This window comes from Neodiprion pinetum, chromosome 4 (genome assembly GCF_021155775.2).
Source record: "Neodiprion pinetum isolate iyNeoPine1 chromosome 4, iyNeoPine1.2, whole genome shotgun sequence".
NCBI lineage: Eukaryota > Metazoa > Arthropoda > Insecta > Hymenoptera > Diprionidae > Neodiprion > Neodiprion pinetum.
In genome coordinates, this window is record NC_060235.2 from 5,089,135 (window position 1) to 5,115,593 (window position 26,459).

The following is a 26,459-nucleotide window of genomic DNA, read 5'->3' on the forward strand; positions in this document are numbered from 1 at the left end:
TGCCATACTCGACAAGGTATATCGCCAGAAGCCACTTTCTGGCTTTCGCCGGGCAAGGAAGGGGATGGATCAGTAACCATCATCATTACATTATTTTTCAATTTACCAGGTACGTTTACGGACATTTCGACTATTTTCATGGGCATCTCTGTGAATATTGTATAAACATACATTTTGATATAAGGAGTTTCGTCACGTGGCTACTAGTTCACTCGGTTCCATATATATATATATATTTCTTTTGTGATTCTTTATTGCAAAAAAGCCTCTGGATTATAAAAGAATAATAAAATGTAGTCTTCTGATTAGCGTTGCTCATTAATTGAAGATGATGTGGCCAAATTTAATGTCATCATTACAGCTTTGCCTGAAACAGATGAAAGAAAAGAATCAGAAATGCGAGAATCACAAAAATGATGCTGCATTTCGAACCAAACATTCTGGCATGCTCAGAGCAGTTTCACTCACGTTCTGATGAATAGCAAGTACACCATCCTCCTCGGTAGTCAATATCTCGATGTAAGCGGTACCGTCGCTGCCTACGGTTACGGACTTTCCTGTACAGCTACCGTCCACCAAGCTGCCGGATATAACGTCACAGTAGGTACCAGCGGAAAGGCAAGTCTGGAGGGTCTGTTGGAGGTCCCAGGAGTCCAAATTAAATGCAATGAATCCGGCGCCACCACGGCAGAAGGAAATTTGGTTGCTGCTGTTGTCCCACCAGTCATTGATGGTGGTTCCCTTTACGGCATTTCGGAACCCAACCATGTTGTAGATCTGGCGCCAGCGATGCTCACAGACCCATCCGTTTCCACAACTGTTGTCAGAATAGAATATGGGAGAGCTGATGCTGCCATCGGAGTCGGCGGGTGGTCCGGCATCATCGTCGGTGAACGAGAAGGAACTCATGACTCGGGGAGTACCGTAAGTGTGGGCCAACATAAAAGCGACCGCCATCTGAAGTACCAATGACAATTATCGTTCGATACGTTCTCGACTTTTTATTTCCATGAGCATGGTAAGCAGCAGATGATTTGACGTGACCCCGTGAACTTATAATTAATGTTTCAAAGCTCACCTTGTATGCCTTGGAGCTCTTGTAGGTGAGGACACTTCCGCCGCGCTGAGTGTCATGGTTGTCGACGAACACGAAAGCATCATCGGATGACATAAGGTCCCAGTCTTCACCCCAGTTCGTCAACCACCTGAGATCGTTGTTTCCCTGGAAGCAATTACTCAGCTCCGTACCATACTTGAATTCGGTAACTCTGCCAAGGTCCGTGTACTCCGATGCGGAAATCGCTTCGCCTCCGTGATCGATGACCTCTTGGAAAATGAACGGGCTAGTGTATGAATCGAAGCCTTGGTAGATATTAAGAGTCTCCAGGCTGTCGTAAATGACCTCCAAATCAGCGGGCCACATGTGCTTAGCTGCGTCGATACTGTCCATGAAGATAGAAGTAAACAAACTCATTAATAATGGATGTTCTTCTACTATGTTAAGAGACTGAAAAAGAATACCGGATGTTATAATATGTCTTACCGGAAGCCAGCTACGCCCATCTCAATCAGTTTGTTCATGTACTCCACGATCTCAGCGCGGACATAATCTTGCGACTGGTCAAGATCCGCAAGACCCTCCAAATAGCAGTTTCGCACCTGATAGGCATCCAGGTAGCTCGAGATGGAACATGAAGTATGGAAGTTGTCTGATGTGTAGGGAACTCCAGGCCATGATAGTGAGGAATAGTAAGCCTGAGATCCAGCAGTTCCGTAGGAGCCATCGTCTGCCACTGAGGACATATGGTTGAAGACGGCATCCACGTAAATTCTGACGCCAACAGTGTTGCAACGTTCTACCATATCCTTGAATTCGTCCTCAGTGCCAGATCTAGTCGTCAGTATGTAGGAAACTGGCTGGTAACGTTCCCACCAAGGCCGGTCGGAAATTATCAGATTTTCATTCGGAGGCGAGACCTGTGAGAAGAAAAAAAGTGTAATGTTCGTTCACGGCGGATCATTCTCCTCGCAATTGCTTACCTGGACACCTCCGTATCCTTGCGGGGCGAGGAAGTTTTCACATTCATCTGCAATGTCGCTCCATTTCCACTCGAAGAGGTGCACCATGACATCGTGGTTATCCCAGTAATGGGGATCCTTGACGCCGGTGTCAGCGGTCGCAATCGCGACGAGTGTCAGTAACGTCACACTCAGCAACATCTTGAGCATTCTGTACCCAGATTTCAGAATCTTTCTTATTTATATTCTAATGCAATCTAATCGTCCAATTCTATACAATATTATTTTCATATTATTGTGGTGGCTTATTCGTCTTATCGTTGATCCAGATATTACAGAAATCAAATATATATCGGTAAATATCATCAGTTTCTATAGGTAATTGATTCACGATTCAAATCTCAAGCATGTACATTTCAAATACAGGCACTGACGATCTACTACAAATGATGCTGGCATACTGCACACGCACAAATTTTGTTCACCGTACGCACATATATCAGTAACTTTAACTGATTGTATGTAACGAGAGATTCATATTATTTCTTGACATCATCATATTATCATCAGTCCTGACCATTGAGAACTCAAATGTGTGTAAAAATGATCATTATCTTCGAATAATATATGAATATTTGTTGATTTTATCGATAATTGTTTCACCATTGAAATCCAAAGCTACGTCACATAGTGGGTTAACGGTCGCGCGAAATGTACACACCGCTCGTCATTTCCACGGTCTGATTTTACTCCGCCTTACATGCCCATGAACGGTTCCTTTTAACCTTTGGAATTTGTAAGCTTATTGCGGTAAGTAGATTCCAGCTATGATCCCAGTGTCATGGTCCATGATAATTGTAGCAATTGTCATAATCTTCGGGCAGGGTTGGAAATACAAAATCATGATATTATTATCATGACTCTGTTATATCTGCCTATGAATCGAACTAACAGTCTCTAGTATTGATATGAAAACCTCATATAACTTCGATAAATGAAATTGAAATTATGTAATGAAACAATAAGAATTAAGTTCAGTAGCGTTGCAATCAGTCACGTACTTCCATGATCTTTTGCTGTGTGCATTGTGAAAAGATGTGAAAATTCTCATTACCAGTTGTTCAGTATTTCAACTACTGCATTACAGTTCAAAACACAGCGTACAATTTCTTGAATTCGATCGTACTTTGTCACGCAATTTCACTTTTTTTTTTTAGAATGACCTTGCATAGGTCACAATTATATCTCACTATTCGTATCTATGTTATTGAGGTAGGGACCAGAACAAACATTCATGAACGCAACAGAGTGCGGTTAAGGTTCGAACAGATATTTTACCGAGAGATTGGTCTATTTTCTTGAATCAGTAACCGATAGAATTGATAGCTTCCAATTGATTATTCGAAGGAATCGATCAGAGATAATGAATAGCTGTCAGGATTGATGACAAGATATACCATGAGAGAAAAGTGAAAATGACATTAGATTAGTGGTTCACCGATAAGATTATAGAGGAATATAAATTGAATCGTTTCAATCACCTTGTACAATATCCAAAATGCTGGTCGGTATTACGTTGCTGTCCCTGGCCACCGTTGTGGCTGCTACCACAGGGCCCCATTACTGGGATGATCACAATGGCATGGTGCACCTTTTTGAATGGAAATGGAGTGACATTGCTGATGAATGTGAAAGGTTTCTTGGGCCGAAGGGTTACGGAGGTGTCCAGGTTAGTAATTGATCTGACAAACAGCCGGTGCTGAATCAAGAGTCGACACTCAGTTCTATTTCTTTCACAGGTCTCACCCCCGAATGAAAATATCATAATTGATACCAGACCTTGGTGGGAGCGCTACCAGCCAGTTTCTTACAAATTGGTAACCAGATCTGGCGACGAGGATTCATTCAGGGACATGGTGACACGATGCAACAACGTGGGCGTCAGGATCTACGTCGACGCCATCATTAACCACATGTCATCAACGGCAGACGATGGGACATATGGCACTGCTGGCTCTCAGGCTTTTTATTCGGAGAGGTCATGGCCTGGGGTTCCCTACACTTCGGTCGACTTCAATTCGGCCTGTGAAATCACGAGCTATCAAGATGCCGCTAACGTCCGGAACTGTGAATTGGTTGGTCTTGCGGATCTCAATCAAGCAACGGAATGGGTCCGCGAAAAGATTGTGGAGTACATGAATAACCTGATAGAAATTGGTGTAGCTGGCTTCCGGTGAGGACGAAAAATATAACTGGCAGCATATTTCGACCTTTCTTAACATACTGGATGAGCTGAGTTGCTGAGCAACTGTGCATTCCACGATTTATTGATCGAAATTTCCTTTCATTGATAGTATTGATGCAGCTAAGCATATGTGGCCAGAGGATTTGGAAGTCATTTATAACAGCCTGGATGATCTGAATACAGATCAAGGCTTCGACGCAGATAGTCGACCATTTATCTTCCAGGAGGTTATCGATTACGGCGGTGAAGCAATTTCGGCATCGGAGTATGTGGACCTTGGCAAAGTTACCGAATTTAAGTACGGTTCAGAGTTGAGTAATTGCTTCAAAGGAAACAACGATCTCAGATGGTTAACCAATTGGGGTGAAGACTGGGGTCTCATATCCTCCGATGATGCTTTCGTGTTCATCGACAATCACGATACCCAGCGTTCTGACGATGTGCTCACATACAAGAGCTCAAAGGCGTATAAGGTCTGCTGGCAAAGTTCCAAGACCAAACTTTCGCTGCTTACAATGTGTATGGATGTAATAAATTTAGAACCTAATATGAAACCTTGATTGTTAATGTTATGTTAGATGGCGGTCGCCTTCATGCTGGCTCATCCTTTCGGCACCCCCCGAATTATGAGCTCCTTTTCATTTGACGACAGTGACGACGGTCCACCCGCCGACTCCGACGGCAACATCGTTTCACCCATCATTAATTCCGATGACACATGTGGAAACGGATGGGTCTGCGAGCATCGTTGGCGCCAGATCTACAACATGGTTGCATTCCGAAATGCCGTAAATGGAACCAGTGTCAATGACTGGTGGGACAACAGCAGCAACCAAATTTCCTTCTGCCGTGGTGGCGCCGGATTCATTGCATTTAATTTGGACTCCTGGGACCTCCAACAGACCCTCCAGACTTGCCTTTCCGCTGGTACCTACTGTGACGTCATATCCGGCAGCTTGGTGGACGGTAGCTGTACAGGAAAGTCCGTAACCGTAGGCAGCGACGGTACCGCTTACATCGAGATATTGACTACCGAGGAGGATGGTGTACTTGCTATTCATCAGAACGTGAGTGAAGACGCGCTATGTTTACAGTTTTCACGATTCTAACTTTCATTTCCATTTTTTCAGGCAAAGCTGTAAAGACGTTGATAACTCAGATCACTGCACAGTGTGTCGGTGAGAGATTCATATCGTCGGTGTATCATGAAAAATCATGACGTTTTAACGCATCATGTACTTCCAATTGTACGAAAAACTTGTTTACTGTTTATCCTGAACCACTTCCTCTGACGACAAGGAGCTTATGTCCATTGTTCACGTCTATATTGTAATAAGTCACCCCTCACAGCTGTCTTGCGCTGTCGTCATTTTCGATAAATATTAATTGTTAAAATTTTTATATGAAAATTAATTTGTATAATCTGTTGTAAATAGAATACCCATTTTATACGTACATAGTTTCTTTGTGAAATTTGAAGCTTTTCCAGGAATCCATGCGAGGAGCAAAGGTTGATTAATGAAAGATTATGTATCACCCTAAGTGGGTCTATATCAGCTTGCTTCGCTTCTTTATTGTTATCGACAGAGGAAACAAGTGGTCGAGAATGAGGTGACTGATTATTTGCGATCAGTTATGAATAAGCCCGTGGCACGCGTCTTTGCGTCAATTTCTTCTACCAGCGCCAAGCCATTCTTCAAAGCCACGCAATTTCGTGATATAAACAATAACTGTTAACGCGTAGATCGAAATCATTCCTTGCGGCGCTAATTGAAAGATTGGGGCTTATATCTATAATTAAGATAAGATAAGTACATACAGGCATAATTTAGCGATAGTAAGTAAGTTTTTGAACACAAACTTGAAAATTGTACTATCAGAAGGTGGAGTGCATCGATATTTATTTGAAACTATAATCAACTAGCAACATATGAGATACATCATTGATAAATGAATTTGTTTGCTGGCATAATTCAAGGCTGAATTTGAGGTGAATTCCTAAGTGAAAGTTACCGCAGATCAAAGATAAAAATTTTCGTCTTGAGGATATTAAATACGTTCAATTTATACACAAAACGAAAGTGGATCTTTATAATTAATAAACTTGGCGCTTACCTCACTAGTCGTTGTCAAACAATTCGGACTCAGTGTTGGCTCTGCGGATCCGGCTGATTGTGCAAGAATGGTCACAAACTGGAAATAATGAGAATAATGAATGAGAGATCCTCAGCCTGAAAGTGTCCATTATAAACTTTAAATCCAGTCACCGGTACTTCAAGCGTGCTGATTTATTGAAATAAATTTAGATAATTGTTTTTTCATCATTTTCGTGATTGATTCCCCTTGAAAATAAAGTATTCCATGAGAAAGTAAAAAGAAAAAATTATTGAATCAATTAGTGTTAATCAGAATGTCGATTAAACTATGGTATAACATCCCTAAAATGACATTAAGTTCAGATTTGAAAAATCTTGGTTTTTGTTCCTCTAAATCCAACAAAATTCTAGATTTACTCCTAGACGTCAGTGAAAACTAATTGATTTTTTAGAAACTCGAATTTATAGTTTCGACTGAAATGCGACTATCAGATTTTAGCTGTGTTAGATTGCTGCGATCGCTAGACGAAGTTTTTCCAAATCCGTGCAAGGGGGTATGGATGAAAAGTCGGCGGAAAAAGTGAGCGAATTTTGGGAATTTGTATCTCAATAACCATTTGTTTAATTCATTTGCTGTTTTTCTTTTTCAAAACAACGTATTCCAAGCTTCAATAATATTTTTTTTAACTTGAATCAATTAACAGAAAGCATTGCTATCGATAATAACGTCAAACAGTTTTCTCGGTAACGCGTTTGTTTGAATTTGAAATTCGATTTGTCGTTCGAAATTCAAAACTTTTTAATTTAGTGCTAGGAAAAGAGAAAAAAAAAGAAAAAATTTCTATACCATCCCCACACCCTCCCGTGCCTAAAACCGATGACGTAGCTTACGGACGCTTCTAGAGATCCGCATAGGATGCCCGTTCTCGCCGATTTGCGACCGGCAGCTTTGCAGATGTAGCTCCGCTTCTCCCACTTATACTCCCCCCCACCAATAACGTTACCCCCACTTCGAGCGATCGGAGTGGTGGGGCAACGGTAGGTCTCAGTGATAGCTCGAGTATTAGAGAACGCATAAAACTTTAATTAATTATTAACTCAAAATTTTATATAAAAAGTTAAATATAACATAGTCTATAGCGCTTCTGCAATAATAAGGAACAATTTAAAAAAGTTTCATCAAAATCCATCATATAGATCTTAAGTTAAATCCTTACAAGCATATATACAAAGAATTTTACATATATATATATATCTATTAGTACAGAGTATATTATTATATTTACTCTGATATTTCAGCGAATTAGCATCTTGGAGAATCTGGATGGAGGATAACACGGAATGTTTAATTTTCCACAGTCGTTTTTCATGACACTGAAGCCAAGGGAGTTTTAACACGCTCAAAAATATATAGGTACAGGTACATGTTTTACGTTTCGATCTATGCTATAGTCGAGATCAAAGTTTGAACTTGTATAGGATTTATTGTCAGGATAGATCTGATAACGTGATAATTAGGTAAAAAAAAAATTGAATATGAAACTGTGAAAAATTTACTGGGAAAAAATGCTCATTAAAAAAACAAGAATAATACAACCAGTTCAAAAAAAATTGAAACGACGATATCGTCAATTGTTATCTCTTCAATCGCGACGTCCATCATCTGCAGAGGAATTACAGCTTTGCCTGAAAAACGTATAAATAAAAAGTATAAGCTGTAAAAAAGGAGCCTAATCTTTGCAATGGAATAACGTGACAATTAGGGGCCGGTTCGACTTACGTTCTGATGAATAGCGAGAACACCGTCTTCCTCAGAGGTCAAGATCTCGATATACGCTGTACCGTCATTATTAACGGTTACGCTCTTTCCTGTGCAGCTACCGTTGATTAAGTTGCCGGATATGACGTCACAGTAGGTACCAGCGGAAAGGCAAGTCTGGAGGGTCTGCTGGAAGTTCCAGCTGTCCAGGTTGAAAGCGACGAATCCGGCTCCACCACGACAGAAAGCAATCTGGTTGCTGCTGTTGTCCCACCAGTCGTTGATTCCAGTTCCCTTAACGGCATTACGGAATCCAACCATGTTGTAGATCTGGCGCCAACGGTGCTCGCAGATCCACCCATTTCCACACGAATCGTCGGAATTAATGGTAGGGGAAAGGATGTTTCCATTCCAGTCGGCTGGCGGACCAGCTTCACTGTCCGTGAAATCGAAGGAGCTCATGATTTGAGCAATACCATAGGGGTGGGCCAACATGAAGGCAGTCGCCATCTGTAATCAAGTTAATTAAAAACTTCGATCTTTCTTAGGTGTCGGTAGATGTTTCCTACGACCCGTTAGCTCACCTTGTACGGCTTAGAATTCTTGTGGGTGAGGATACTTCCACCACCACCGTGACCACGCTGGTTGTCATGGTTGTCGATGAACACCAGAGCATCACTGGATGTCAGGAGACCCCAAGCTTCACCCCAGTTGGTCAGCCACCTAAGAGCGTTGTTTCCCTGGAAGGCGTTACCCAGCTCCAAACCATGCTTGAATTCGGTAACTGTTCCAAGGTGTACATATTCCGATGCTGTAATTGCTTCGCCTCCCTGATCAATGACCTCTGAATATATGAAGGGGCGACTGTTCGCTGGGAAGCCATGATTCGTGTTGAGATTGTTCAACCGGTTGAAGATGATCTCCAAATCCCCGGGCCACATGTGCTTAGCTGCGTCGATACTGTTGGTAAAGTGATAAGAAATTGAGCTTTTTCTCTCTTCCTTTGTAGAGAAACTGAAGCAACGAATGTAGAGGTTGGTTGTAGCTTACCGGAAGCCAGCAACACCGATGTCAATAAGGTTGTTCATGTACTCGACAATCTTGTCGCGAACCCAGTCTGTTCCCTGGTTGAGATCCGGGAGACCGCTCAGCTCGCAGTTTCGTACCTCAATGGCGTTTTGGTAGCTTGATATGGAGCAGACTGAATTGAAGTCGTTCCAACCGTAGGGGACCTCGGGCCACCATCTGTCACCGTGATAAGCCGATGATCCGCCAGTTCCGTATGCTGGAAGCGGTGCCGACGCGGACATGTGATTGATGATGGCGTCGGCGTAGATCCTTACACCGACGTTGTTGCAGCGCGTTACCATGTCCCTGAGAGCAGCTTCGTCGCCAGATCTGGTCACCAGCTTGTAAGAAACGGGCTGGTAGCGCTCCCACCATGGCCTGTTGCTGATTATCAGGTTTTCATTCGGGGGCGAAATCTGTAAAAATAAAAGGTCTCTTTGGAGCTCTTCGCAACGCAGTTATGGCCGACCGTTCGGTTCCGGAAATGTTACCTGAACACCGCCGTAGCCTTTCGGCCCAAGGAATCTTTCACATTCATCTGCAATATCGCTCCACTTCCACTCGAAAAGATGTACCATACCATCACGGTTGTCCCAGTAATGGGGATCCTTGGTGGCGGTCGCAACCGCGGCGAGAGCTAGCAGCGTCACACCGAGCAGCATGGTCAATACTTTGTGTTCTGGATTGAGGTGGTTGGTGAATTTATATTTTACCGAAATCTAATCGGTACGTCAATAATCCTGTGTTATTTTCATCCGTCATTTGTGACATATCTCAATTAAAATCTTGACCCCACGAAAATCAAATGCGAAGAGACACTGATTGATCGAAATTGATCGATTCTATTTTAGAATTCGCAGCGTTACGTGATTCTATCATCGACCATCGCACACTAACAATAAAAGATGATTCTGGAAAGAAATTCATATTTTTCATGTCATCCTGCAAGATGTCCCTAAATTGTTATGCTGGAAACTAATGTCAACACACTCTGTTCACTTAACGTGATTCTGCTGGTCAATCTTTATAGCAGTTTTGCTCTCTTATCAGCTCAGGTAATCTTCAGTCAGTAGTGTATTGAAAATTTAACGTCAGTCACAAGTTGTGCGGAAGTCGCTTTCTTGGAAGCTTGATTTTATCAACTTGACCCGGTAAAGCTAACCGAAAAAGTACTGAGAAAAGAAAATCTTCGTCCAACAAAACATTTATTTTCAGAGTAGAGTTTGTTGTTCGAATATTTTCTTAATAAGGTAACAAAAAATCGCACAAAATCAACTATACAGTACAGATATTTTTAGAGTAACGAAAGACTCGTTGAGATAAATTCAGTTCAAGTAATAAAATGCATTCGCCACTTGCAAAAAAATATTTGTTGGGTTCAAAAGACCCAAGTTTCTTTCAAGGTAGGAATTATAATCATATAATATAATCATGGTATTTTAATAGTGGTTACATCAAAACTAGGAGTGTTTCTCTCAAGAGATAATAAAATTCATTAACGTACTGCAACTGGTCACATATTTATACAGCCGTGGCTAGATCAGTCACATTTTTATCGGATATTGTCTAGGACTCGGAAAACAACTAACGTATCTGATGGAATTGCAATGATAATAATGATCAAGGTCTTTCTTGTTTGTTCATTGTTGAGAAAAATTTGCTCTGCAAAACCGTGCACGATAGTACGATAAAATTACAGCACTAACTGTGTTCTTCCTTTCGACATAAAAATTTCGTATAGTTCACAACATGTTTGTGGCGAAACTTTAACCGAGTTTTTACTCGCAAAAAAAAAAAAAAAAATGTTTTGCAATCGTCGTGAATCGGGTGAATGAATGAACAATTAATTTATAAGTCACGAAACTGAGGAATTGATACAGAAAATATAGGTCCTTAGTTTTCGATACCGGATGGAAACTTTATATGATATCATTATTTCGGTCTGTTCGAATTGAACTTTTCTGCCGGATATTGACAATCGTGATTGGCATCCAATTGAGTTTGCTACAGTTTCGCCTAAAACAAACAAAAGGAGAAGTTATGAGTTTGAAGACTGCAAAAGTTGTTACCTGAGAACGGAGAATTTTTTAACCATCACACGTCGATTTTACTCACATTTACATGGATAGCGAGTACACCGTCTTCCTCGGAGTTTAATATCTCGATGTAAGCGGTACCGTCGCTGTTCACGGTTATAATTTTTCCTGTACATCTACCGTCCTTCAAGCTACCGGATATTACGTCACAATAGGTACCAGCCGGAAGGCCAGTCTGGAGGGTCTGCTTCAAGTCCTGCCTGTCCAAATTGAATGCAACGAAACCGGCACTTCCGCGAGAAAATGCAATTTGATTGTTGTTATTGTCCCATCAGTTCCTTACTCCAGTACCCTTGACCGCATTACGGAATCCAACCATGTTGTAGATCTGTCGCCAACGGTGCTCACAGACCCATCCGTTTCCGCAGGTATCATCAGAATTGATCATCGGTGAGGTTATGTTGCCATTGGAGTCGGCGGGTGGACCGGCGTCACTGTTGTCGAACGCAAACGAGCTCATGATTCTGGTGATTCCGTAAGGGTAGGCTAACATAAAGGCAGTTGCCATCTGTAATCAAATTAACGAACGTAACTGGTAGATCAGAGTCTTTGAATGCATTTCAGGACTACAAATTCCTGTCTGTCCCGTCAGCTCCGTGATATTTGAAAGCTCACCTTGTACGGTTTGGAGGTTTTGTGCGTGAGAATACTTCCACCACCACCGTGACCACGCTGGTTGTCATGATTGTCGATGAACACTAGAGCATCATTGGATGTGAGGAGACCCCAAGCTTCACCCCAGCTGGTCAGCCACTTAAGAGCGTTGTTTCCCCTGAAGCAGCGATCCAGTTCCAAACCATACTTGAATTCAGTAATTCTACCAATGCCTGTGTACTCCGACACATTGGTCGCTTCATGTCCCAGATAAATGACCTCCTGATAGACGAAGGGGCGACTATTCGGCGCGAAGCCCTGGTCTGTATTGAGATTCTTAAGGCGGTTGACGATGATTTTCAAATCTCTGGGCCACATGTGCTTTGCCGCGTCGATACTGTTAGTAAAAAAATAAAGTAATGACCTTGATAGATGACTCGTGGTAGGCATCGTGGGTCGATAATGAAATCTGTAGTTCTTGTGTGTTAAGAAACTGCATGCCAGAATATCTGCAAGAGTTCAGAAGCTTACCGGAAACCAGCTACGCCAATATCTATGAGGTGGTTCATGTACTCCACGATCTTTTCGCGGACCCATTCTGTTGCGTGGTTGAGATCCGCAAGGCCAACTAATTTGCAGTTCCGGACGTTAGCAGCATCATTGTAGTTCGTGACGACGCAGTCCGCATGGAAGTCGGCCGAATTGTAGGGAACCGCGGGCCACGATTGATTAGAGTAGAAGACCTGGGATCCAGCAGTGCCATATGACCCATCCTCTGCAATCGAGGACATGTGGTTGATGACGGCGTCAACATAGATCCTGACACCCGCGTTGTTGCAGCGTGTCACCATGTTCCTAAAAGCTGCTTCGTCACCGGATCTGGTAACCAGCTTATAAGAAACCGGCTGGTAGCGTTCCCACCAAGGCCTGTTTTTTATTACCAAGTTTTCGTTCGGGGGCGAGACCTGTGAAACGAAAAGTTTCTTTGGTGTTGTTCGCAACGCATTTATGGCGAACCGTTCGGTACCAGAAATCCAACCTGGACACCTCCGTATCCTTTCAGTGCGAGGAATCTTTCGCATTCATCCGCAATATCGCTCCACTTCCACTCGAAGAGATGCACGATGACATCGCGACCGTTTGAGAAATGAGGATTTTTAGTTGCAACCGCAAATGCGGCCAGAGACAGTAACGTCAGGCTCAACTGCATTGCGATAACTGAATTACAGAACGAAGAAACTTGGTACTCATATTTTACTTGACGTTATTTCCAACTCGTTGACAATTCTAGGTTTTTAATTCAGTCGTAACTACGGCGTGATATCTTCTCAATTATCTGACCCTGAAATAATCAAAAGTAGGGGTCAGTGCCAATGATAAATCGTAAGTAATCGTGTTCTTCATGTATAATCAGAGGGCAGTAGCGTACCATAAATTTTCACTACTAGCTAGTGTGTGCCTCTGTGAGTATTCCAATGCATAGCAGCCGAAGTGAAATACAATAAGGTATTCTTGAAAAAGTATTATAGCATCACTAAAATTGAACAGACTGAACGTTTCTGTAATCTAAAACGTGCTTTTCGCATTCTAAGAATATCGGAAAATGTTTTTTCCGCAAAATGGCAACCATCCTTCTCAGGATTCTCGCGAGTGTACAAAAGAAAACACACTCGTTCGATCGTATTCCGAAGATTTGTATCAACATTAATTCTCCAATCGATCTGTGAAGTGTTTTTTCATCTTACCTGCTGACGTTATCTCTAGTTAGTATAATTATCATGTTATGTCAAGTCGACGTCGGCCGTCAAAACAAGTTTCGCCGAAGGCGATTTTCACTCGACTTTCCAACGATATAAGTTAACGCGTAGACACGAAGATTAGATTTTAGCTCTTTGAAGTGAACTATTCTTATTTCGTGTGAGTTGTAAGTAAGGCTGCGAATACAGGCTATACAATCTGTGCCGACCGTATCATCAGTTGCTCCATCTATAGACAATTAACAAAAATTAACCATAGCGCGGGAAGCGTTAAATAGTATAGTACATATGATGAAACCATATTGAATTTCATTTACTCTGCAATTACCATAACTCTCTGACGAATGAAATTAAACAAGAAAAATTGTGTCGCATGTAACGTCATGCAAAACTTAGACAAAGATACTTTTCGAAAGATGGGAAATGTACTGTCCATATATATGTGTGTGAACATATACATATATATATATATATATATATATATGTGTGTATGTTCACACACCGATATATATATTTCTTGTTTAATTGGAAGGATGGAATAAATTTTCCCAAATGTGATATGTACGAGAAGTATGATTGTATGATATTAGATATATATTCGTAACTTTATTTCGACTGATTTGGCTACAGTATATCACAACATTATAGAGATCGAACTTCAGATAGAGATATTCCATTTGGCAAATTCCAAATAGCAGCAATATACACGAGTATATTTTCACTCGACCACAGTGATTATACACAACAATTTTGACGTTAAATATAAATTATCTTCGCAGTTGGAGGAAACATTTAAACAATCGTGCCGTCGAGACGTTCACACTGCGGTAAATTTTATCTATAAGTATATCGTAATTATAATGCACACAAAAGCCAAGAAAATCAAGCAATTGTGAGAACTAGTGCCAATTTCTTGTCACCTCGTTAACTTTCACTTTTCTGCCCAGCGTGTTACTACCTAACTGCACGTCACACCGAATACGAATTTTCCCTGCAGTATTCGTACGTAAACAATGCGTGTATGTATATATATACGTATATTTCTTCGTTATGATATGCACAGAAAAATTTCATCCCAATACTTGTGTAACTATAAAACAATCCAACGATATGGCTTTCGCCGGCCGATAACAATGGAATAGTTAATAAGCGTCAGGTAGTAATGAGTATTGCTGGCATAAAAACTCTATAGATGTGCATATGATTAACAATATGATATACTCTTGTTCTTTTTTTTTCAATCTTACATAGCAAGTACAATACATTGGAAATTAAAACAAAGGGTCAGATCGTATGACGCGTTTGCGGTAATTGTTTACAGCATAATTGTATCAATGTCTTATTGATACAATTATGTTTAATAATTAAATTATAATTACTTATGTCTTTGCAATACGGCCGTTGAGTAGGTACAATAGTAAGGTGAGTTGATACGATTACTCATTTTCCCCAAACTCATTCCAACAATACTTGCAAAATTAAAATCTGCGCCCAATTCGGTCACAGAAGAGCGAATAGTCGGAAAAAGAAATGACTTGTTGCTCTGAGAAAGATTTACCCAAAATTATGACAATGTAATTCAATTTTTTTTCTATGGCCGCGACAAAGGTTCGAAAATTCGTAAGATTATTTATGCGGAATTGAATTGTTGAACGATATTTTTTTGTCTTGCCGAAAAGACATAATACGATGAAATTATTGGCACTCATAAATTAAAAGCAAAATTATACATCGCTGCACGCAAGGCTATACAATAGTACGACAATACAGTTATTCACATTTACAAACATATCATTGACACTTATGCGCATTTTTATGTAACATATTGAAAACATGTTACACACATTGATAAAAATTTGATTATGAAACATTCGTGGCCATATAATTTTTCATCCAGTCGTCCCGTCATATCGACAAAATAACAAAAAAATCTGTAAAAGTAATTTTTTTTCTGTATTTTTAACTTAATTACTAATCAGTAAAAACTGATAACAACAATAATAATTCGCGGTCGTCGACCATGCAAGAGTTTTTCAATTTTTCACATCAAAATCCAATGTTCCAGGTACGTGAACATACAGGCAATCAACAAGCAACGCGACAGTCACAAGGTATTAGTCGTATTTTAAACGAAATTTATATATATATATATGTATATGAGTAAAAAAGCGGTTCTAGTTACCGCCTGATCCGTCCTTGTTCTTTGACTGTATAGTTTGCGTACGCTGTTAGAAATGTCACAGAAGCTGAGCCGGCACTTTTGATACGTTAGGCGTACACACATATCTATATGTGTATACCTGGACGTGTTTTGAGGGTATTTCATTTTTCGGTACATACGATCAGATAAATTCGCGGTGAATTTTCAATCGCAGTGCCGGCATATTACAAGCTGTCTGGACTGATGATTAATTGAAAGGGGTAAAAAAAAAAAAAAGTTTCACCGTCTAGAGTGAGAATTTTGAGGTAATTCGTTTTGAAAAATATGTATCTATTAGGCATTATGTATAATATAATGCTTACATGAAGTATATAAGTGATATCAGTTCGCGACCTTTATTCTTCCCCCCCCCCTCCCCCCCCCCCCCTCTTCATTCGTATTAACGCGGGTGAAAAAATGAAATAAAAAATATATCAATTACTACGATAAAGCGCAGTAATCATTATTAAAACATTATATTTTTAAATATAATGTCCGTATAACACTCGTATTTTAAATCCACGGAAAAACGGGACAATAATTTTTTTTTTGTTTTTATCTTCTTTCTTTGTTTAATATTAAATACATAACAATGATAGTATTTGCTTATATTTACGTAACTTCTTTTAGATATATAAATAACCCCTATATAATGTGGATAAGATATTTGCAGGGTAGCAACTAACCTGACGACGCATAATGGATGTTTCGATCGGTCGATTTGTTTATACCAGAGTATTATGGAAACTCGAAACTATTTTTATTTCTGGTTGTAAGAATGCCTGGCAACTTCGATTCTCTATCGTATCCGATATGCAATCTTAGCGATTTTATCGATGTTTACTGATCGAAATGACTTCGTCATAGGGGGCAAAAGTCAGCACCGATCTCGCAAGCACCTTTTATCAGTTGAGTCTCCCACCGATCACTCGATTGAGGGAAAATCTCGCAAGATCAACTAATGCCAAATTTATCGTAATCGAAACGTCCATCAGCGCTGTAACACAACTTGCAGTATTTTTCGAATAACAACTTGACAACAGGTGATATAACAGCCAACCACCAGCCATGGCAGAATTTAAAGATGCATGAGACGTACGGATTATCGTCAAAAATATTAATCTGAGATTTAAAAAAAGTTTTAAGTATGATTGATTGAGTTCAATTGTATCGAAACAACTTCTTTCCCTTAAAATATACATGGAATCAAATTAAACACCGAATATGTAGTTATGGATCAATTCACAAGAATTATAAAATTCCAGCATCTTGTTCTATACTTGCAGGATACAAAGTACATTTCGTTTTCTGAATAGATTTTTTTATAAATTGCCAGTAAGTCATTGTTCGAAAACTTGAAAACAAAACTGACATTATTTTTAATTGTAATTCGTCGGTTCAAAATTGACATCCATGTTTATCAACGGGGTATAATTGTTTTGGCAATTAAATCGTTATCGTTTACAACATTTCTGTTTGTACCGGGCGTCTAATGCTTCATTATAAGTCGCGTGTTGACGGAACGATGACAAATAGTTTTGGGGATAATCGACAGGACTCGGGGTGGAAAACTTGTGCATGCATCGGAGGAAGGCGGGGCTCCTGCCGGTTTTGTATAAATCATGAAAAACACGCAGTATGACGTATCTTTGCTGTTACACAACTTGGTGTATTACAAGTTAATGAATATAGTTTTTAATATTAATTATCAATTGAACTTTATGGCGAAGTTCAGTCTGTATGGGGAGGGGGGTTACCACACCCCCTGAGGCTAAGATGAGAAGAAAAAAAAAAAAGAAATCTTCAGGATCACAGTTAGTGCGCTTCGGGCGAGGGTTGATTAACTCGCGAAAATTCACACGACAAGGATGCATGGAAATGTTTGATCGATAGATCTCGATTTCACAACGCTGATTAATATTACTGATCGCATGATCATTAAGTCAATACGGCTTTCTGGGATATACATATATACACGAGTCATTTTCGCAATCGAAGGAGAACACGTAATGTGGTTTCGTTCAATTTTTTATATTCGCCGGCTTCTCGTTACTTTTTTTTTTTTTTCCTTTTTTTTGTAAGGTAAATGATTGATGCACGCTTTTAATATTCTCTAACTGATTACGCATCGATTCGTCGATACTTGTTACACATATTCATGAGGATTCTAAACACGCGAAATGATTCAATCGCGATATTTCTAATTTCTTTCTCATCACGTAAATGATGGGAGAACAACAGCTACTGTGACTTTGTAGTAGTATCAAATATATAATTTAAAACGTCACTACCATTACGAGGTATTATTTATCGCTCGATTGATGGATATGTTATAATTGTATTATTTATAATTTTGTATATCAATATACTCTATGTATATTGACTACGTGTGTATGTATAATATGTATTCAAACCTGCCAATGTCCCCGTGAATAAATCAAATTGAGCATTTATTTATGACAGAATATTAATTGATTTTTTTATTACGCTATTTTATCGCTATTCGAGAAACCCATAAATATTCAGCGGACAGGGACAAACAGGACAATTGTTCAATGGAAGATTTTTTTCTGGAGATTGTATCGAAATTAAAAACTGTACTAGTTATCTGAAACTTCGACGCGAAGCGTGACAAAAAATTCTTATATTTTGAGCTACGCTTTTATCTGCCGTTTCTCACATTTCCTGGTGAAATTTTTCTAACTCAGCCTGAAGAGTGCACGAAATTTGCAGTAAAAAAACCCCGATAAATTCAAATATCGCAGAGCACAAGGTATTTTGCCGTGAATATAATCATGATGATTCTGAGCGTAAAACGAATCTGTTTTCTTTGAATTGCATATGCTCATTGTATACCGGCTAAAATTACTCGACCAGGAAATTGAGGCTCTACGGATAATCGAATATTGAAAAAACTCGACCCCCTAAAATGGAAAGAAGTAGAAATGAACCGGAAGTTTCCGGGAGTAAAAAAAACTAAAATAAAAATACTCAACTCTGACATTGGACTAGCTGCAGAGTTATTGTGCTGTTAAGAAGGTTTGTGAGCCAAAAGTCGATATCTTTTATTAGATCCATTAAGAGATTTTTGTACGTTGAGTATTTATCAAAGTATTATATTTGAAAGCTGAGAAAGTCTGTTTAAAGACACAAGAGTAAAAGATAATCGAAGGATAAACAATAGCTTAGAATTCAATGTTTTCTACAAAATCCCGTTAAAACAGTCAATAATCAGGCGCATTTATTGGATTTCAATTTACGATCACTTATTTTATTCGAATGACTACTTTTCAAGTCAATGAAACAGATTTTTGTTTCTTTCCAATAGTCAATTGAATATTCCAATCGGTTCATCATAATCAATATCGATGAATCTGCAAAAAACAGTAGTTTGAATAGTATAAACCATTGTTGAGTGTAATCAAACGGATCTGCTAGATTTTTAAAGCACTTTGAAGAGATTTGAACGAAGCATCGATATCTAAGTTTCTGTTTATAATCCCATTACAGCTTCTTGATAAATAATAACTTGATAAATACTCAATGTATACTATCTCAAAATATAGAAGACCAGAAAATAAAAAGGTCACAATATTGAATTTTCTGAGATTTGAAAATCTATTTGACAGAGTTTCAAAATGTAGAGTATCGAAAGTGAAGATGCAGGAAGGTTGAAGTATAGAAAGGCGAAGCATAAAAAGGTAAGACTGAACAGGAATTGGTGTAGCAAGTTAGAAATAAGAAACGTCAGGATTCTGAAGTTTCATATTTTGGTTTACTATGCTTAGATTTTCTACATTTTGAAGCTACACGAAATAGATTTTCGCGTCTGTCAAAATTCGATACTGCAACAATTTCATCTTCTGATCTCTCCACATTGCCACTCTCGCGTTAATTGGCAAAAAGTATCAATTTTCATGCAACTGAAGTTCCGAGCGTTCATCTGAACCAACAAAGATACAGGCTTACGTACCAAGCATGTTTCTATGCATAAAATTCCCCACCACCTGGAACTTGAAGCACGAAAAATTACAATTAGTCCCTTCAATCGGGTTGCAATTGTTTGAGAATTTTTCTCAACAATGGAACAGGGTTGACGTCTCAAATCTTCGTTTAAACGAATTTTCGAAACTGCAGACACATCAATTTCCATCCAACCAAACCTCCTCAATTTAGATACCGCGAAATTCCTGTCCTGCACGTGAAGACGAGGATCGACTAACAAGGAAGGTATTCCAAGTCGATCTTTCCGATTTGATTTTAATTGCAATTTGTTATAGTAGACTAAAAAATAAGGTACACGTATTTTGTTTCATCTGCCACATTTGACACTTTAAGGGGGTAAAACCACCCTGCAAAGTAAGGCATGTCAAGCGGCGATTTGGCAGTTTCACCCGGAAGAGGATAATATCCTTCAATCAATCCAACTGCACTGAGAAAAATTTCATTTTTTATAGCAACTAGAAAAATTCAGTAAAACAGGTATCGTTAAAAAAACTGTTTGAATATTGTTGGAATTAGGAAAAACGAGGTACTCGTAACCCTTTTGCGCCATTGTCGATCCTTTTTTGGTAACTGCAACGCAAAATCAGCTTGTTCGGTTTACTCTACGTTTTTAGTTAAATAAGGCTTTAACGTGAATTTATTGTTGCACGAGCATTAAATTTTCGCAATAGTTACAAGAAAATATAGCAACAGTGATCGTAATGAGAGAGAATAGTAACGGATACCAGACTTCCCGGTAACAGCTAGAAAACTAATTTTCATTTTCTACCTAGAACTATATTTTTCGATTGCGGTAAAAAATGAAAATAGTTAAGGACCGAACGGTAACCGGAACTAAAAATTTCTCTCAGTGTGGGAAAGTTTTCTCATGACGAGAAAGGTAGAATGTAATTTTCTCTCTCAAAAAAAAAAAAATGCTGAATCGCCTCTTGACGTGCCTTACTTTGGAGAAGGTTATCTCACCCCCTTAAAGCGTCGAATGGCGGACGAAAAAGGATACGTGTCGCTTAGTGTTCAGTCCACCGTAACGTTTGAGAAAAGAAATGAAATCGGAGATATCGACCTGGGATATCTTCCTTGTAATTGTAGGTGATTAAAACTTGTGCGTCTTGTAGAGCCAAACAAGGTCTGCCCGGCCCTCCTGCCTAAGGACAAAGCGGATGTAGAGGCCGCCCAAGTCAGCGGCCGCGGGGTCGCCGCCGACATCCTCTCGCGGAACAATTAAGGGGGATTCGCGTTCTGGAAAAGGCATCGGGACGTTCGGAGCGGCCGCAGCTGGGGCGGCCGCGGCTGTAGGTTAGTTGCTACCCGAGTTTTGTTTCTGGTCCGAACCGACGTCACTTCCGCTTGAGCTCAGGGTCGTGTTGCTGCCGTAAGGGTCGAGCGAGGACTGCACCGACATACTCCTACCCTGACGCCTCACTCTGTGTGGGGAGAGTTTCCCGGGGTCGACACTGGTTGGGTCTGCCTGCAACAACCCTTTAGTCAAGTGCCGTACCCTCCCGCTTCCTCGCTTCGGGGAGGCGCGACCCGTTTCCAAACGATCGACACCTCGCAGAGTCAAGACACGCACCTGATAGGCCAATGCGTTCATGATTATGTTGTCGGGCACAAGACCCAGCGGGTGAACCTCCCGCATCAGTACGTTCGCCGGTATTTTTTGGAACTGTATGTAGACCAGGAAGTTACCGATCACGTCCTTCAGCGGAGTGTTCTGGTTGCTGTCGAAGTACTTCTTGCTCCACATCAGCGCGGCCTGCGGTTTAAAATGGACTCGTTTAATTTCAACGATACGCGAGAGAGGGACGTTGACCGTTTACCTGAAACTTGGTGAACTCTTCGGCGACGAGTTCTTCCCTGGCCAGTATCAACCGGACCACGTGCTGAGGCAGGAGGGTGAACGAGCCCAGATTTAACACCTCGTTCCCGTGCTTGTCGACGAACTCCAGGACCTTTTACACAGGCCAATGAGAAGTGCCGTTAGCGCTGAACCATTTGACATTGCAGAGATGATTTTATCACCAGAGAAAGGGTTAGCTCTACGGTTCAACCGACCTTTTGCACCAGCGATTTCGTACATTTGTACTGAATGTACCGCTCCGCCGAAGCCAAAAGAGCGCAGACCGTGTCGACCGTTATGCAGCACTGAACGAAACCGGCGCAAGCTCTCCTGAGCTCGTCAAGTCCGTAGTAATCGGCAGCGTTCATCACGCCTGGGAGAAAAGAATGGGGAAAAATTAGTGATTACAGAGGTTCGTCGTTGACCTATTGATTGGGAAAAACTGACCCAGCAGAGTTCTCGGTTGAAGAGTGACGCATCCGGTGTGGATGTACTCGATGAGCTGGCGAAACACGTCGGGTTCGAACTCCTCTATGATCAGAGTGTGATGCTGGTTCGACTGTGGCTGCGATGAAGAAATACTGTCATTAGCGGGTTCGAGCGTTGTCCGATTCAAGGTATGAAATTCGGTACGATCAGTAGCATAAATAATATGCTGATGCAAGTACGTTAGCTATAAGTGTAACAGAATCGAAAGAGAGAGTCCATGCTGAGCGACTGTAGAAGAGAAGATATTGCTGGTGATGTTTTTGTGCGGAACAAGCGATAGTGGTTAATTATGGAGTACCTGATCGTCAAACATTGAACGAACGTGTAGCCGTGCTTTACGCCCCGCAGTCTTTTCTCAAATAACTTTCACAATAACGACAGTCACGAACAGTGTAGCGAGTTGCGGTACGACTGCGGTGAAATAATTTAACAAACAACCAAAGCTCACTATAATCAATCCTGGTGCAAGCACACTATCCATACATTAAAAGTAAGAGCACATTGCAACAGGCACGAACCAAGTCGGGGTGAGAATTCGACAATTGGTGTTGGTAGAGAAAATTATTTAGTGATCAGTTCAAGCCAGCGTAAATTTTGCCTATGTAGGTATATCAGTTCCGATTATTTGTTCCTTTGTTCGTTGGCCGTTAATTGATGTGAAATTAAAACAAATTTTACACTGACTTTGCCCGGTACTGAAGATACTTGGGACCGATGCTACCTAACTCGGTTATGCTTGACTCTATCATCTACCATACATGTATACATGTAAGTACGTGTGTGAAAATATAAAGGCATACTTCAGCTCCTACTAGATGACTAATTGATAGGAGTTTTATGATTAAATAGGTGATTAAAGTACCTCTTGAATGGGGGCCAGCTGCTGCGCGAAGCCTGATCGCTACACGACACATAACAAATACACACTTACTATTGCTATTTTGAATTTGTAACACCGAAGCCCGTGTTGCGGCTAACAATTTACGCCAACCGCGGTTTACGCAACACCGTCGTCAACAACGGGTAGGGTCGTATTTCATGAGCTATTAGTTTCATTTCACGTTCAAAAAATCAACCCTCAACTCGGCTGTGATTTCTTTTTTCTTTTACCTTGTGGTTTTCATTTTATCTTTTTTTCTCTCCAGTGGTCAAATTTGAATATTTTCAAGGTGTCGAGTAGTTTCGTTTTACACATATACACAGAATGCGGTGTTGATAAAATATATCGATAATCAGGTGAATCAGGGATGAAAAAAAAAAAAAAAACGGGGCTGATCCGTTCTTCCGTATCATACGCAAACGAACCGTTGTTAATGTTTACTGTTTTTGTATAAAATTTACTGCACAATAATGTATTACACGAGTACGTGTAGAGGTAAGTGGTGTCACTCAAAGCGAAAAAATCGATCATTCGAAGCCTTGCAGCATTCTTGTATTGAGCCTAAGCACAATTGTATGTTACAGTGTTATGCGTGTCTGCCTAATCATTCGTCAAATATCAAAATATAGATCTTTATCAATCCGTTTCACCGTATAATCTGCGCTCCCGAGTTTATACTCTCGGCCTTTGCACACTTGGGCCACAATATCGGCGAATTCTTACGAAGCGGAGATGTTAGTATTTTTGGTTATACCTGTTGAGTGGCGTTCTGGAGATTGAGCAGTGGCTCCGAGCTTCGTTTCAGGAAGAGACGTATCTTGTTCTCCTTGGGTGGTGGGTCCTTTTTGCGCTGTGGGCTGGGCGCCTGGTAAAGCATCTTGTGAAAGACCCTGAAACAGATAATGCCAATGGCGTTGGAATACGCATCGGAGTCCATTTCCGGGGCGGGTTCGACGCGGTTTTTCACCTGCTACGAGCCGCCAGGACTGCCTTGACCGCGCAGACCGGCTCCCGGGTGTCACCGACGAGGAAGGTCACGTCGCAAAGCTCGGGCATGCTTGCCAGGAACTTCATGTCCTCGGCAAGTCCGCTCTTGTTCTCAAAGGTCGAGTAGTCCGGTTCGTCCAGCAGCGAGTCCATCGCGCCTATCATTCCAAGGCCACGGCCGAGGCCGAGGCCCGATCCCGACGCCTCAGGCATGGACCCAGAGCTCTCCTGGGACCGTAATTTTTACACCTCATAGATAAGGACCCTGGCCATTTGACACCGGAGCTTCTCGTTAATTACCTGTTGCTGGAGTCCCGGTGCCCGCTCGCCCACCGGGCTGTTTTTCCCTCGAAAAAACACTTTACCTCACTTCACTAATTGCGGCAAATTCTCGTTACGCATATTATACGCTTTGTGGACCTCGGTGCCTTTTTATTCACACCCCAGACTCCGAGGGAAGAAGACCGCGGCACGAACCTGCCTGTGCAACAGTTTGTCATGTATGATATATAAGTTCAAGTTGGAATGATTGTAGCGTCGGGAAATCTGAACGCCTGTATAAAGGTTCTTCGTTATTGCAGAAACATGCGGTATTGTAATATGCTTATCAACCCGTCGGTTCGAAAGTTGTTCTAATCCAACAGCTATGCATCAGGAATTCTGAGTTCAACCGAAAGTTGTGATAATATCACGGTGTTGCAGTTTTTATTTTCAATAATTTCAATTCAGTACACAAACAGCGTGGCGTACTTGCCTGTGTCTTGACAAGAAAAAAAAAAAAGAAAATCAAAACCCGAAGGAAGTTATGCAGATTAAGGAGAGGTGGCGAAAAGCTGTATTACGCAACATGTCACGTTACCTGTCGTCTTCAAGTTTGCGCGTCACTGATTACCCTGCGAAGGGGCATAATATTAATTGCACACCCGTAAAACGCGTGTAACGAATGATTTTCAACGGATTGAATAACCTGGATGCAAGGTTGAAAACTCGTGATCGACAATTCTGTGCGCGAAACTAGCTGGGCATGAACCTGCTTGTGATAAAATGAAGTTTGTTTATCCTGATGTGCGCTAGTGCCGATGAGTTATCTAGGCAGAGGGTCTACCTATGAATGAATACCGTATCTGAACTACGGAACGGCGTTTCTATCGGTGCACTTCTTACCCTATAGACTCGCCTCTCCACACTCTGCGGCCAACCTTCATCACCGGCGCCTGCGCCGCGACGCCGTCGAGCCTGCGCCCATCCGACTCTCGGTTGTTTATTGAAGAACTTTTAATTCGAGATAAAAATTATCCCCTCGGGAACAAAGGTAAAGAAGAGAAAAAAAAAGAAAGAAGGAAAAAACAGTGAAAAAAAAAATAAAAAATTACACCAGGCGTCAGCACGGCCTGGAAATTTTTCATCGCAGCTATTTAATCACGGTGTAATCATCCCTCGCGTATATTGATTAAACCGCGGATCATAAGGACAAGGTATAAAATGACCGTTCGTTAGAAACGATCGTCACTTTCAATTATTTACTCGACGAAATAATTTCAGCCGCACAAATTCTCAATCGCTGAAGCTTAAACCTTAGGAAATTGGTTTCTGCTATGCGGAATTCCAGCCGGACGATAATGAATAATTATCGACGAAACCGCCGGGCTCAGTTCCGCGACTCGGTGGTAAATTCGCCGAAGGTCTTGTGAAATCGAGTTTGTTCGGGGGTTGAGACCCTGGCCGGTAGCGTAAGATACAACGTCCTCGAGGTTCAGGCGTAAGTATGTGTGCCGTCTACACGCAAGGTGGAACCAAGTTCCAGGAGCTCTGACTTGCTGGGGGCGTTATTGAATGGGGAACGGAAGAGGGTGGGATGACCGCCACACACTTACAGGTCTACGTGCAAAGGGTGACCCAGAATCCGGTGACATTGACGCGCCCTAAACTGGGTCACCCAGGGAGCGTCGTTGACGTCACGACCGTGCGGTTTCTCCCTGGGCGAGATGAGCCCTCGACGACGAGGTGTTCCCATTATATACGACAATATTCATCCTTTATCTTACTCTTCTCTCGAAATTTTCAATCACGTTATTGCGCTCTTATCGGTATACCTGGCTATTCTCGTTTTATTAAGACTTGAAAGATTCTCATCGGATTTCTAATAACATTATCAGATTATAAGACTCGTGTATTTTCAGCGGTATAATAATCCGATTATCATCTGGATTGATTGAAATCACGTTTCACTTTGTTTCATCTGGCACGCGCAGGCGCGTGTAATAGATTACGACCCGTTTTACGCTCCTCCCCCACCCCTGAGAGATTTCGCATTCGATACTTGTTTGATACATTTGGGTACGTCTGAACTCGAATGCCAGAAATCCGATCCACCGCAGTCATTCATATTTCCACGCAAACTTTTTATCTCCCTCAAGCTCGCTG

General features: G+C 41.1%; 5 protein-coding genes across 8 annotated transcripts; 1 reads left to right on the forward strand and 4 right to left on the reverse strand.

The window, feature by feature from the left end:
• Positions 1 to 235: 235 nt before the first annotated feature.
• LOC124217720 (alpha-amylase 2-like) lies at positions 236 to 3,655 on the reverse strand. The gene is made up of 6 exons (XM_046623708.2): positions 3,561 to 3,655; positions 2,041 to 2,230; positions 1,544 to 1,977; positions 1,079 to 1,442; positions 469 to 957; positions 236 to 367 (listed from the first exon to the last, which is right to left on the reverse strand). The coding sequence occupies exons 1-6, from the start codon at positions 3,638 to 3,640 to the stop codon at positions 356 to 358; spliced, it is 1,569 nt and encodes a 522-aa protein (XP_046479664.1). The 5' UTR covers positions 3,641 to 3,655; the 3' UTR covers positions 236 to 355.
• Positions 3,656 to 3,661: 6 nt separating this feature from the next.
• Positions 3,662 to 5,406, forward strand: LOC124217217 (alpha-amylase 2-like). The gene is made up of 5 exons (XM_046622613.1): positions 3,662 to 3,748; positions 3,819 to 4,252; positions 4,374 to 4,737; positions 4,843 to 5,331; positions 5,395 to 5,406. The coding sequence occupies exons 1-5, from the start codon at positions 3,662 to 3,664 to the stop codon at positions 5,404 to 5,406; spliced, it is 1,386 nt and encodes a 461-aa protein (XP_046478569.1).
• Positions 5,407 to 7,897: 2,491 nt separating this feature from the next.
• Positions 7,898 to 9,874, reverse strand: LOC124217723 (alpha-amylase-like). The gene is made up of 5 exons (XM_046623710.2): positions 9,679 to 9,874; positions 9,170 to 9,603; positions 8,704 to 9,079; positions 8,141 to 8,629; positions 7,898 to 8,046 (listed from the first exon to the last, which is right to left on the reverse strand). The coding sequence occupies exons 1-5, from the start codon at positions 9,847 to 9,849 to the stop codon at positions 8,035 to 8,037; spliced, it is 1,482 nt and encodes a 493-aa protein (XP_046479666.1). The 5' UTR covers positions 9,850 to 9,874; the 3' UTR covers positions 7,898 to 8,034.
• Positions 9,875 to 10,608: 734 nt separating this feature from the next.
• Positions 10,609 to 13,834, reverse strand: LOC124217724 (alpha-amylase-like). Its single transcript, XM_046623711.2, has 6 exons — positions 13,623 to 13,834; positions 12,905 to 13,219; positions 12,409 to 12,842; positions 11,899 to 12,274; positions 11,303 to 11,791; positions 10,609 to 11,203 (listed from the first exon to the last, which is right to left on the reverse strand). Exons 2-5 carry the CDS (start codon positions 13,085 to 13,087, stop codon positions 11,555 to 11,557), a joined length of 1,230 nt encoding a protein of 409 aa, XP_046479667.1. The 5' UTR covers positions 13,088 to 13,219; positions 13,623 to 13,834; the 3' UTR covers positions 10,609 to 11,203; positions 11,303 to 11,554.
• Positions 13,835 to 17,825: 3,991 nt separating this feature from the next.
• LOC124216889 (serine-enriched protein) lies at positions 17,826 to 25,200 on the reverse strand. Of its 4 annotated transcripts, none has more exons than XM_046621962.2 (10): positions 24,895 to 25,200; positions 24,336 to 24,512; positions 24,016 to 24,263; positions 23,803 to 23,938; positions 23,031 to 23,069; positions 22,127 to 22,244; positions 21,895 to 22,052; positions 21,660 to 21,791; positions 21,413 to 21,595; positions 17,826 to 21,307 (listed from the first exon to the last, which is right to left on the reverse strand). In XM_046621962.2, the coding sequence occupies exons 3-10, from the start codon at positions 24,246 to 24,248 to the stop codon at positions 21,137 to 21,139; spliced, it is 1,170 nt and encodes a 389-aa protein (XP_046477918.1). In that variant the 5' UTR covers positions 24,249 to 24,263; positions 24,336 to 24,512; positions 24,895 to 25,200; the 3' UTR covers positions 17,826 to 21,136. The 4 variants fall into 4 exon arrangements, with proteins under 4 accessions (XP_046477918.1, XP_046477917.1, XP_046477919.1 ...); XM_046621961.2 differs by having other exon boundaries at positions 24,336 to 24,516; XM_046621964.1 differs by having other exon boundaries at positions 21,141 to 21,303; positions 24,336 to 24,516.
• Between the last annotated feature and the right edge of the window lie 1,259 nt (positions 25,201 to 26,459).

What these genes read in the sequence shown, in the direction of transcription:
- LOC124217724 (XM_046623711.2), bottom strand. Translation starts at nt 13,087, where the DNA reads ATGCAGTTGAGCCTGACGTTACTGTCTCTGGCCGCATTTGCGGTTGCA. An exon ending in GTGTCCAGGTTGGATTTCTG is followed by an intron (nt 12,843 to 12,904) that starts GTACCGAACGGT and finishes TTCGTTTCACAG; the next exon opens with GTCTCGCCCCCGAACGAAAA. An exon ending in ATTGGCGTAGCTGGTTTCCG is followed by an intron (nt 12,275 to 12,408) that starts GTAAGCTTCTGA and finishes TTTTACTAACAG; the next exon opens with TATCGACGCGGCAAAGCACA.
- LOC124217723 (XM_046623710.2), bottom strand. Translation starts at nt 9,849, where the DNA reads ATGCTGCTCGGTGTGACGCTGCTAGCTCTCGCCGCGGTTGCGACCGCC. An exon ending in ATCGGTGTTGCTGGCTTCCG is followed by an intron (nt 9,080 to 9,169) that starts GTAAGCTACAAC and finishes CTTTACCAACAG; the next exon opens with TATCGACGCAGCTAAGCACA. An exon ending in AGAATTCTAAGCCGTACAAG is followed by an intron (nt 8,630 to 8,703) that starts GTGAGCTAACGG and finishes ACTTGATTACAG; the next exon opens with ATGGCGACTGCCTTCATGTT.
- LOC124217217 (XM_046622613.1), top strand. Translation starts at nt 3,662, where the DNA reads ATGGTGCACCTTTTTGAATGGAAATGGAGTGACATTGCTGATGAATGT. An exon ending in AGGGTTACGGAGGTGTCCAG is followed by an intron (nt 3,749 to 3,818) that starts GTTAGTAATTGA and finishes TTTCTTTCACAG; the next exon opens with GTCTCACCCCCGAATGAAAA. An exon ending in AGAGCTCAAAGGCGTATAAG is followed by an intron (nt 4,738 to 4,842) that starts GTCTGCTGGCAA and finishes ATGTTATGTTAG; the next exon opens with ATGGCGGTCGCCTTCATGCT.
- LOC124216889 (XM_046621962.2), bottom strand. Translation starts at nt 24,248, where the DNA reads ATGCCTGAGGCGTCGGGATCGGGCCTCGGCCTCGGCCGTGGCCTTGGA. An exon ending in TCAACCGAGAACTCTGCTGG is followed by an intron (nt 22,053 to 22,126) that starts GTCAGTTTTTCC and finishes CTTTTCTCCCAG; the next exon opens with GCGTGATGAACGCTGCCGAT. An exon ending in CGAAATCGCTGGTGCAAAAG is followed by an intron (nt 21,792 to 21,894) that starts GTCGGTTGAACC and finishes CCTGTGTAAAAG; the next exon opens with GTCCTGGAGTTCGTCGACAA.
- LOC124217720 (XM_046623708.2), bottom strand. Translation starts at nt 3,640, where the DNA reads ATGGGGCCCTGTGGTAGCAGCCACAACGGTGGCCAGGGACAGCAACGT. An exon ending in CATTTTGGATATTGTACAAG is followed by an intron (nt 2,231 to 3,560) that starts GTGATTGAAACG and finishes ATCTGGGTACAG; the next exon opens with AATGCTCAAGATGTTGCTGA. An exon ending in AAGGATACGGAGGTGTCCAG is followed by an intron (nt 1,978 to 2,040) that starts GTAAGCAATTGC and finishes TTCTTCTCACAG; the next exon opens with GTCTCGCCTCCGAATGAAAA.